Source organism: Puntigrus tetrazona, chromosome 7 (assembly GCF_018831695.1).
Source record: "Puntigrus tetrazona isolate hp1 chromosome 7, ASM1883169v1, whole genome shotgun sequence".
NCBI lineage: Eukaryota > Metazoa > Chordata > Actinopteri > Cypriniformes > Cyprinidae > Puntigrus > Puntigrus tetrazona.
In genome coordinates, this window is record NC_056705.1 from 17,048,651 (window position 1) to 17,060,433 (window position 11,783).

At 39.0% G+C, this 11,783-nt stretch overlaps 1 protein-coding gene across 5 annotated transcripts; it reads left to right on the forward strand.

Moving 5' to 3' along the window:
- The first annotated feature begins 410 nt into the window (after positions 1–410).
- polr2m (RNA polymerase II subunit M) lies at positions 411–11,783 on the forward strand. 5 transcript variants are annotated; one of them, XR_006251468.1, is made up of 5 exons: positions 411–669; positions 1,062–1,598; positions 3,127–3,334; positions 3,599–4,853; positions 9,112–11,783. XR_006251468.1 is itself a non-coding variant. In XM_043245691.1 (4 exons), exons 1-4 carry the CDS (start codon positions 560–562, stop codon positions 3,740–3,742), a joined length of 999 nt encoding a protein of 332 aa, XP_043101626.1. In that variant the 5' UTR covers positions 411–559; the 3' UTR covers positions 3,743–9,103. The 5 variants fall into 5 exon arrangements, 2 of the variants coding, with proteins under 2 accessions (XP_043101626.1, XP_043101627.1); XR_006251469.1 differs by lacking the exon at positions 9,112–11,783 and having other exon boundaries at positions 3,599–4,589; positions 4,695–9,103; XR_006251470.1 differs by lacking the exon at positions 9,112–11,783 and having other exon boundaries at positions 3,599–3,942; positions 4,695–9,103.

Sequence of the window (11,783 nt, forward strand, 5' to 3'; positions counted from 1 at the left end):
CTAGCATTATTTTGAGCTTTCTCCTTGGAGAGAGAGCTCGTACTTGACCAGCAGATGGCGCCAGTGCAATGGACGGTGGGCCTTCCTTTGTTGAGATAAAAAAAATGGTTACAGTTCTCTCAAAGCCTTCGAGAGCTTTGTTTTGTCGTTCAAAGGCACAATAACTAGAGTTTCACGAAAATATAGTTTTTTCATGCTTTGCCTTGTGAACGACGATTTTAACAATAATGAAATACGGACACCAAACTTGACGTTTTACTGCAAACATTTTCTAAACCAGAAATTAACAACATTAATTTTACAAGCTCTTGTTGGAAATGACCATTTAAGAACTCCGACTAACAGTCATCTAATAGTTTTTGCACTGAGTCTTTTATTTTGTAATGGATGTGACATATTTGTGTGTGGTATTATCGTCGCTTGCTTCATTGTTGCCGCTTATTTTGACACATGGCGGCATACGTGAATTTCTAACGTCCTGTATGATGATCAGCAACGAAGGCTAGAGTGAACGTATTAGCGTGAGATTTTTGTTGGTTTATCTTTCCCAGATTTGATCATGTCGTCGGCCTGGACAGCGCGCCAAGGGGAAGTGGGTGATCTGAGCAGCAACACTAAAGATCAGCTCTTGGAGATACTGTCACGACAGGAAAAGTTACTGTCTAATAAGTAAGCGATTTTATATATATATAAATATTTTATTTAATTTTATAACTCATAATGTGCATATATAGCTAAATTAGGATTTATATTTCTGACTAAATTATTATGCTGATTGAATATTCTGGTTTTCTAAATCTGTTGGCGCGCTTACCTTCATATTAGTCTATTAACTATCATACATCTGTGCGTTTTTCAGTGTCACACAGCTGGGACAGTTTATAATTAAACACAAAAGACCCAGTTATATGTGATACAAATGAATTGGATACTTTATTAAAGTGATAAATCAGTAGTGTGCGCCCTGTTATTTACACGGTTATTACCGCGGGGCTGCTTTAAACGTTCAGGCGTGCTGTGTAAATAAATGTGATACAATGTGATCTGTACTTTTTCTTTAGGAGATTTATTCAGAGCCTTCCAGATAAGGGAAAGAAAATTGCTGACTTTGTGGAGAAAGTACACCTTGCACTTGGACATCTGGAGGAGGAGGAAAGAAAACAAGCAAGTTTAATCTCTGTCCGGACAGAGTTTCAGGCTAAATATCAAGATGCCTTTGCCAAGCGAAGCACAGATAAGCATTTAGAATCCAATTTAGACATCATTATCCCATCCCATGACAGAAACAAAGCCAATGTCAATATCGATGCAGCTAACATACAGAAAAATGGTGGTCTGTTGGGCCAAGAGGAGTCTTTGACATCCCAGCCGGAGGCTGCTGAAACACTGGGAACAGCCACTGGGAATGCACCAGCCTCACTGATGAAAGACACAGAGCTTGTGGAGGCGTTTGACCGAGTAACTCTTGATGAAAGTAACAGTGGCTCCCACCAAGACACCATAAAAACCCTGCAACAGAAGAAACCACATTACATAGAAGTTCTGGAGAAGACAGAGAAAAGTGTGAACACGAGGAAGCCCAGATTCAAACCAAACCAGTGAGTGGAACAACACTGTCATTGCATAGCTTTGTGCTTTCTTTGAAAATAATCTGAAATATAAAGCAATAAAGGGATAGTTCACACAAAAATGTTTTTTATGTTATTGTTAGATAAAAAATGTCTTTAAAAAGCTTTGTAAAATCAATCCATATGAGTAAAGTAATTTAATCCAAGTCTTGTGTCGAGATTCCTTCATATGAGTTTTAATTTAAGATTTTATTTACATCTAAACAACAGGGTTTGCATGGATCCTTAAAAAATTAAAAAGTTAGTTGCGTTACATTTAAGGCTATAAAAAACTTATCATGGATATTGCCTTATCTCACTTATATGATGTTAATTAAATTTTTGCAGGTCTTAAAAAGTCTTGATTTTTCAAATCCTGCAGATACACTGAAACAATGTTTGATACACACAGAACACATTACAGATGGCACACATGGGAGATCAAACACGCATTCATGGTGCACAAGAACCAAAGTGATTCGTCCTACTTTTTATATAAAGTGATTTATATTTCTTTATAGAACTTCTTCCCTTAGATTAAAACATTTAATTTATATGGATTTAATTTTGCATGTGATAAGCTCTGGTTACCTGGACTTTCAGCAGTGGGTCAGAAACCCATTAAGGTAAATCAGTTTCAAAACTAGATAGCTTGCTAATTTGAATGCGAGAACTTGTCATAGTAATATTTGTAAGTTGAAATTTATACTCACAGCTCTAATGTGAAAAACTGAATCTCGATTTGCACATACAGACAATATTTAAAACACCAGTGTAATTTCTAATTTCTAAAATGTCACTCACATAAACAAAATGACCGTAAATGCAGAAGTTAGAGATTGAATGAAGACATTTTATTGGTCGATGTCTGACTAATGAACAACGCCAGCCATCGCCACTGGCCCTGCAGAAGGAAACCTTTTTTATGCATATGTATCAATCATTTGTTTTCATTAAATATCCTTAGCTTTTACAGGATTTTAAGACATTCATTGTGTCATTCAGGTATTATCTGGTAGACAAATAATGCAACACCTTCGTATGTATGTCCTAATGTATATTGCAGTGTAATATTGCTGTACCAGAGTTGCAACATTGCTTTCTTTCTGCAGGGCAAGTCTCGATAGCTGGCAGACATCGACCAATAAAATGTCATCATTCTTAGCCCAGCCTGCCCCCAGCTCAGCTCTTATGTAAATTACATTTTACAAATTTATAACAATCTGTAACTTCAACTTCTGATTATTGTCTGTGTGTGCAAATCGAGAGATTCAGCTTTTCAGATCAGGGCTGTGATCTTACAAATACAAATATTAATATGACAAGTTTTCACATTCAAATGAGCAAGCTCTTGAGTTTTGCAACTGATTTTCCTTCATAGAAACCTCTCTTTTCTTAATTTTTCTTTTTGAAGGTATTGTCTTTGGAATCGAAAGTCACAGTAAATACATTAACTTACAGTACGGAGTTTAAATGATTAATAAGTCACTTTAAAAATAACTGTCTGTGTTGTATTTAGGTTAGTCATAAAATCTGAGTCTTCGTCACCTAGTTCGGCCTCTGGCAGCGCCACGCCACTTACTGCAGAGGCCAAAAGACAACGAGACCGAAAACACCTGGATGACATCACTGCCGCCCAACTTCCACCTCTGCACCACAGTCCTGCCCAGCTGCTGTCATTAGAGGAGTCCACTGACCTTCTGCGAGAGCAGACCAGAAAACACCTGGTAGGTTGAAGGTGTCTTGCTGAAAGCAGAATAATAGAAACCAAGATTTTAATGATTTGAAAGTGATAAATGACATTTCAAAGCATCTGAGCCCTCAAAAACCCTCTGTCCCACAAAACTATTTTGAGTGAGGATGTACTGCTTGAACACACCCAGCAGAGAGTATAAAACCTATGCATGTTTGCCACATGTGTGGGTGTTTCTGCCTCATTCTGTATTCAGGAAGAAGTACATTTATGTTATTGTGTATACTATTCATTTCAGGAGTTGCAGGCCAAACAAGCGGCCCAGAAGCTGGCAGATGGTCTGAGTTTGAAGATGGAGAGTTACAACCCAGAAGGAGGCCCATTGGCAGCCTACAGAGAGGTGCATGACGATGGGGCCCAGCTTTCCTCTGAGGAGGACTGATCGTGGGGCCCTACAGAGAGGGCACTGGCTTGTTGATATGTTTGGCCCCTTGCCCTGGACCAGCTCTAGGCCTAGAGCCCAAGCTTCAGGACCCTGGAGAGAGGCTTTCAGCCTGAGGACAAGAGGAGGGCTCTTCATGAACTGCGCTGACAATGTCTTAGATTCTGCCATTGAAGATGCGTAACGGCAGGTTGAATCAAGTAAAGAGTTATTGTGCGAAAACCGACCGTTTTTTTGCATGTGGAAACGTTACTGTCCAACAGTAACAGATTATCTTGGCAAGCTAATGCCAAAAAAAATCCGATACCTCGGCAGGTCCACACCTGTTGTCTTGTGTAGAATAATATAATTTGAAGCTCTTATCAGACATAACTTCAAGGGTGTAGGTTGTGTGTTATTCTGAAGACGGTAATAGAATATTTTTGTATGACCTTTCTTAGTGTTTATTTAAAAAACCTTTGAATTGACCTCTAAAGCTTGTGATTGGTTCTTTGAATCAGATAACAGAAACCACAGTTTTATGAACTAAAGGTGGAAGCACTTAATGTTTTGTCACTTGAGTGCAACAGCCCGGGAAATGTCTGTCTCCCTCCCTTTTCGCAGCATTGTTTTGATAAGCGCCCCACTGGTTTGATTGGAATGAGTCAGCTGTCGTTTGAAGGGAGGGATGTTGTTATCAGTGCAGAAATCTGTGACATGCCTCAGATGATTAATATATGTAATGTGAAATATTGAGGCTTGAAGGAATTAGACCAATTGGTGGAGTACATCTGGATTTTATTTAGATCATGTTACGGCATGAAGTGGCAATGCATTCTGGGATGGCAACAGATAGACGTGACATATGGTACATGCGATTTCCAAAGCCACGAGCGCTAATAAAAATTCTTAAAATTCACTCTTTCAACTTCTCAGGATGTAAACAACATGTTTTCTTTCACGTATTGTTCAGGAAACTTTATATTTAAATGGAGAAAAGGAGCTTGAAGGTGGAGGAAATCCAAATCCGCGCCGCTCTGCAGTTGATGACCTGTGATAACCTCTGGTAATTGCTTCTGCCCGTTGATGGGAACTGCTGCCTCAGAAAAAAACGTCCTAACACATCTGGCAGGTTAGTGTTTAGACACCGTGTGTGACGAACTCCAGAGTGCCTTATCCAGACGTCTCGTGATAAATATGTCAGTCTTGTCCAGAAAGAATCTCCTCTCTATGTGGTATTAATTAAGTCTACCTTGCATACAGAGGAAAAAAAGACTGTTATCAATTACACACTAGATTCCCGTGCTGATCTGATCCGCTCGTGAGTACATAGATATGCTTGAGTTGGTCTCAAGCATGCGTCCCGAAAGTGTCTTCAAGTTGTTTTTTTGCTGCAGTTTTTGCTTTCCACATGCCCCCACGCCCAACGTCTCGAATTAATAAACGTCTCGTGGAGTCATCTGCAAGTGGTTTTCATCTACCGCAAGTGTGAAATCATGCCCTCGGAGAATGGGCAAAGTTTTTAAGCTGCGAACAGGATGAAAGGATACTGTTTTTGCCAATGAAAACACATTGCAATGCAGCAGAGAATACGAACTAATTATGCAGGGTAGAATAAAGTTGGAAGAATGCATTTTTCTTGCTACTTTATCTGGTTTGAAGGCATTTTGATTCATCACTGCTTTGAGACATAAATCTGTCTTTGTTCCTCTCCCTAGCCTTTTCTGTGTCTACTCTAGATCTAGTTTCACAGTAAATCTGAGCTCTAATGAGACTCTGAGCAGGTCACATACACTAATGCAGATCTTTTTGGCTTAAGGTCCCCCTTTTTCTCCAAGAATAAGGCCCTTTCATTTAATCCGATATGTGGCTCTTGTACTTCTGTAGTAATAAATTGAACTTAATGTATATCTGTATTTTTAATGCTTTTGTATACAGAATAACAGAATAAAAATTTTTGGCTGAATAATTCCCGTTAAGTTTAAACTGAAGGTTTGTTGAGGGCCCCCTGGATGAGGACCATTAGGCTAATGTTTTATTTAGATGACATTACAATCAGCCGTGTCATTGTGTAGTTCTGTAGTTTCAAATCCGTCTGGTTTTGATAGCAATAATTATACAGCACTTAGTTGTAAACCAATTAACTTCCCAAGAAGTCTTCCTATGTTTACTGCCGGCCTTAGGCTAATTAAGACAAGGACAATGATTCAGTTTTTAATCAATACATTTGCTTTCAAATCTTTGGTTGGAGTGTGGTTATGATACAGTGGTTGCTAATGCAGGAAGAAGAGGGTGTATCAGTGCTTGAATGAGAAACCTCAGTATTGACTGTTGGCTGTAGAGATGTCTGGATTAAATGGAAATGTTATAAATCAGGATGCTGTTGAAAAAAAACACTGTTTATTTAATTCCTGATGTTTCCAGCAATGTGGTCATATGATCAGGAAAGACTGACGATCCCACATCAGCTCCCTCAAGTCTGTACAAAAGTGCAATGAGAGAAATACATAAATGCACGAAAAAGGAGTTAGAATGCTTATCTCCTTATTTCTTTGACTTTACTAATACTCTTGACAAAAATACTGTGATTGTACCAAGATTGTTTCAGATGATGATGCTTTAGTACATTGCAGTACATCATCATATTTAGTTATTACCATATTGTCACATTTTATTTTTACATAGCGCTCTAAGGTAGTTATTGATGAAAAATGAAAAAAATAACATTTTAGACGCATATCTCATGTAAAGTGATTAAATAGTCATGCCTCACTTATGCATCCACTTATCCCAGTTAAAACTGATTTTATATATATATTTTATGTATGTAATGTTGCAGAAACAGTTTTGGAAGTTGGAACAACATGAAGATGATTAAATAAGAGAATGCAGAATTTTTGTATGGAGCCACTTTGCATTCTATATATTTTTCCTTGATAAAGTGTTTGGCAGTACTCACCCACCCAGACATGCAAAAATTGTTTCCCTAAACAGACAGCAGATGGCAGCAGTGCTTCTGTTTCCATGCTGAATAAAACCCTCTGTTTCAGTCATTTAGACAGAGAGGGTTCTCTTTTTTTTTTTGTCTGAAGAGGTTTTTAATGCAATTATTCTCAACCATCAGATATCTCTTATATTGGTATTTAGTGCGTTTTACTCGTGGGAGCTCAATGAGATGATTCAGCATAATTTTGTTGCCATTAGTGGCTTGAGCTTTTTCCAATTCCTTTCAATAGCTAAATCATCTTAAAAGTGTAATGGGTAATTTGATACACATGCATGCTGGAGTTGTAGATGTATATTTAGCTTAGAGATCTAATAACTACGAAATATCTGCCATAGCGGGGTTTACACCTGCAGAAGATAATGTTTGTTCTCGAGATGATCCTCCAGATCTGGGGGAAAATTGTATCGTTTCAAATAATAGTCCACATGTGCTTAAACAAACTGTTGCTCTAAGAAGTTTGCATAACAATTATGAGTTAGCTGGTCTGCCTCAAAAGCACGGAGCAAGAGAGATGGGGAGATTAATAACCGCCAAAAAACTGCCAGCTTTCTGCTCAGCCACTGTCTGGCCTGGCACGGCTGTAAAGCCTGTCAAAAACTCATCACGGTGAGGAAGCCGCCTCAGCAGGGATGCTTCGAGCTGCCAGGGCACGGTGGGGGAAGAAAATGGAGCCGCTTGCCCAGCAGCGTGTGATCATAATGAGGAGGAAAATTCCCATTCTTGTATCCAGATTAATGTAACAACAACAATGTGCTTTTGTCCAACTTTTTTTTTTTCTTCCCTTGCCTGTATTACTCAAAGCCTCCGTTCCCTTTTTCGTCCATCAGCAGTACAGCGAGCGTTGAGTTACTCGGTACAGAGGTTTCTTCAGAGGTTTAATGCATCTCATGGGTGGGATTTTGCATAGACGTACTTGCATGTTGTGCGAGTTTCTGGTTCTTTAGCAAGCCGAGGAAAATTAATTTGGGTTACCAGGCATCCGAGTACCATCTCCAAGCAATGAGCCTCTCTATCTGTGTACATGTGTACATGAGGTCAGTCTCAAGCTGTCTGCAGATGAATGCAGTGTAATGCTGTTTTTAATTATTTCCATGCTATTCAAGTGAAATCATGCTTTCTCATTTCTGAATGCACCAATTGACAAGCACCAGGAGTGTGAATTAGCAGCTACTCAGGGAATACTGCCAGACGTTACAAATGGAGAGTGCTAACTTCATTTAAAGGGTCATGAAATACAATCGGCGACATGTCAAATATTGTCATTGCCTACTTTACAGTGTTGCAGGTGCGAAAGAGGCAAACCGCTGAGGCTGAAAAACACACTTTGGACTGGACTAGATCTGGTTTGTGTCATTTAGTTCTAGATTTATTTATTTATTTATTTCCCAATGGCCAGATTCTCTTATATTATACGACTCCAGCACGACTTGTAAAGATTTGCTCACTGGGCCCTTGGTCGTACAACAGAAGTAAAAAGCGTGCAGTAAAAACAAGGCAGTTCTTCTCAGCCCAGCTCATAACAATTACAGAGCCTTGATATGGACCCATAGCCTTGTTTATGTGCTGTAATGTTGTCCTCGTGCCAAGACAACCTTGAGTGCTGGGAGCCCTGGTGTTTCTGATTGGAGCTACATGTTGACTTTGCTAGTCTGCAGCCTGGCTTAATAGACTGCAAGTTTATGTGTGTGTGTGTGTGTGTGTGTGTGTGTGTGTGTGTGTGTGTGTCTGTTTGTGCACCTCCTAATTTGTTTATTTACATAAGCATTCTCCCCACAATCCCTCTGTCATGAAAACCGGAGCTTCATCTCCTCAAAAGGCAAACATATTTTTCTAATGAGGAAGGAGATGCTGTCCAAGCCCATAATGATCTTAAGCTGTGGAAAACCGACTGTATTAAAATGCAATAATTATCTTTAATTTGCTTTTAATTGACTTCTTCTACTGCGTTGTCCTTTGTTTTAGTCAATATCATAACCTTTGACCTTAAGTGGCGTGTTTCTAGCCAGAACTCAAATGAGGGGAATGCGGAGAAACACCTCCTTGTTATGTCCTGAGGAGTGATTCAGCGGGCGTGGAGTTTATCGGGCGCTTTAACTGCATTTCAGCGGGATGTTTGTCTTCCTGTGCTTTTCTGTTCGGTGCCAATGTTAAACGAAACATAATTGCGCACAGGACCGTGACAATTGCTGAAATGTATCACGAACTGGCAATCGTTCATCGCCTCGAGTTGGTAATGCTGTCTTTTACAGGTGTCACAGTTTAAAGTAATATAAAGCAGAGCAAGAGACAGAGGAACCTTTCCTTATCTGCCTCTTGCTTCTCTACTGTTGAAAATTTCTTTTGCCCTTTTTTCTTTCCCTTCCCTTTTGTTTCTTCTCATCAGATTTCACATGCAGCATGGGACCTCTTCACAGACAGATGGTGTCGCTCACATGAACGGTGCCCTGTTCAATATCAGATTCGTTCTGTGTGGATCTTCGGGAGACGGAGGAACCCTGTGAAAGTGACAGGTCATTTGACGCCCCCCGCTGCTCTCATGTCTCATCGTGCTTTGATAAGCATTGTGAATTTCAGAGGCAGGAAGAGAGATGACACACAAAGTGACTTGCTCTGCAGGACTTAAAGGGTGGTGGGTTTTTTCCCCCTCTTCTTTTGACCCTCTTCAGGAAGAGAAATATGTCACTACACTTCAAGTTCTTGAAGTACCTTTCAATGGCCAAACATAATCCTGGACATTCATTAGTTACAGGACATTCTTTGAACATTTAATAATGCTTTGTTCCCTCAGGAGCATCTTTTTCAAAAGCTCCTGCACGGCGCCCTTCTCATATTTTGACAGGTTCGCGTGAATTTCCACAGAACATCATTTCACAAAGATGATACAGTCCACATTGATGTTATATTCATAATCTGCTTAAAATACCCCCTCTCTCGTATTCTCTCCTTTTTCTCCTCATTACTTCCCAAAAATAATCACAAACATGTGATGCCCAGACAGAGCGTATAAAAGCACCTCACAGCAAAGGCTCTTCTCAGTGTCAGAACTGTCTTTGCTTATCTTGCGCTTTCAGTTCAAGCTTTGACAGCTCCACAGCTTGTTCTCCCACTTACTTTCATTCTAGTTTCTTCAGTATAACCAGTTCTAATTCCTAAAAGAAAAAAACGAATTAGAGAAGCAGTTTAGAAAAAAAATCGTAAGACTTCATTAACACTCATTTGTTAGGAATCATGAACTTACAATGCGAATTACTTTTACACATTCAATAAGTTAGGTTAAATTTTAGCATTAGTGCTACTGAAATACTGCAGTGTTTGTTTTATTTTGTGTGTTGTAATGCATTTTTATACATCTAGGCATATATATATTTGACTTGGACTATATTCTGCAATAGCGACAGGCTGACTGTTCATCATTTCAAAAATGAACATAAATTAACAATTATCAATAGTGTATTTATAAATCCATATTAACCTTGATTAATAAATGCTATAAAAAAAAACTAATGCCTCTGAATTTAACCCTACTGTAAAGCGTTTCTGAAAAATTAGACTGCACTTCATTTCATTTTATGAAAGTTATGACATCAATCTGTCATATATTTAATATGTAATGACTTTCTGCACAGTAGAGCATGATTTATCTCTCTCTTCCCGCCTCTACAGCAAACCTTATTGATTGCATAGACATACATTAGGCCATTATTGGCTTAGCTTGATGTGATGATGAAATACATTATAACGGTTAAGCACCTCAGACTCTCAATAGTTCATCTGGTTTCCCACTCTCATAGAGCTTCTGCCCTCCTGCCTTTTATGGTATTAACGTATACATAGAAAATGACATATAGGAAAAAAATGAATGATGGGCTTAGGAGAATCTTTTAAAAGCTAAGCAGGAAAAGAAAGCAAGTAGCTGTGATTGAACTTGAGGTCCTAAGTGACTATCAGTGCTGACACCTGCAACCCATTCGAATTCAGTTTTGTGATTATAGAGACAATAAGGACTAAAGTCTATGCTAGGAAGTAGTTATGTGTAATATATTTGTTGAATTAAGATGCTGATCTCTTACAGCACTTGCATGCACAGATATGCTCTGGTTGTAATTGATATACTGTAAATGTAATCCCTACTTCACTTAAAAATTTTACTTTTTTTTTCTTATTTCAATGCGGTTGACAGGCAGACTGCAGGCTAAAACATTCAATTTGAGCATAAGCATATTCTTTTAAAGTGTTTTATTTCCATAATTCTTTGTAAAAAATAAATAAATAAATAAATGCAAAAGCAAAACTGCTTTTTTCATAAGGGTAAAGTGTTCACATGACATTGGATAATTTTTGAGATCCAGGTTTGAGATCCATGCTTGATGTGTTATACAAAGGTCTAATATAAAGGCACAAATAGAAACAGAGAACCAGAGCAAACTATATATGCATTTAAAATAATAGCTCTGAGGTCCTGAGACAGGAAATTATGCAATTAGAAAGATCTCAGTAGAGCAAATCGGCATCTTAAACATCTGCACTCTACCCATACTGATCTGATGTATGGAACAGTTTAAGCCTTAAACACATCTTTACTTAATCACCGCTTGAGTCATTACTGGTATTTTTGGCTTTAATTGAAATGATCCATTCGGCTGTTGAGAGTGGCGGCGTGTCAGCTTGGGCGCATTGAACCACAGTGATGAAACCTTTGGATTAACTGTCCAGGCGCACGTCTATGACGACGGAGGAGTCATTTGTGCGCCCATTAAGCTAATGTGCTGTCCCTGTTCAGCCACATATCACTGAGGGTGCATAGGGGAGCTCTCGAAGGAGGTGGCTCTGCTGAATTGTGGCCAAGCTTATTCTTTTACCTTAACCTTGCCAGGCCATATGAAAGAACATCTGAGGAGCTTCGTGCCAGAACAAAATGCTTTGGCTTCTCACTGAGGCAATAAAGCAATTGTTTGGTCACCATAGCTTAAACGAGCCCCCCTGAAATGGCCTTTTCTCTTGGCTTGAGTTTCTCTCTACCTAACTTTCCCTCGTCTCTCTCTCTCTCTCTCTCTC

What these genes read in the sequence shown, in the direction of transcription:
- polr2m (XM_043245691.1), top strand. Translation starts at nt 560, where the DNA reads ATGTCGTCGGCCTGGACAGCGCGCCAAGGGGAAGTGGGTGATCTGAGC. An exon ending in CCCAGATTCAAACCAAACCA is followed by an intron (nt 1,599 to 3,126) that starts GTGAGTGGAACA and finishes TGTTGTATTTAG; the next exon opens with GTTAGTCATAAAATCTGAGT. An exon ending in AGCAGACCAGAAAACACCTG is followed by an intron (nt 3,335 to 3,598) that starts GTAGGTTGAAGG and finishes TATTCATTTCAG; the next exon opens with GAGTTGCAGGCCAAACAAGC.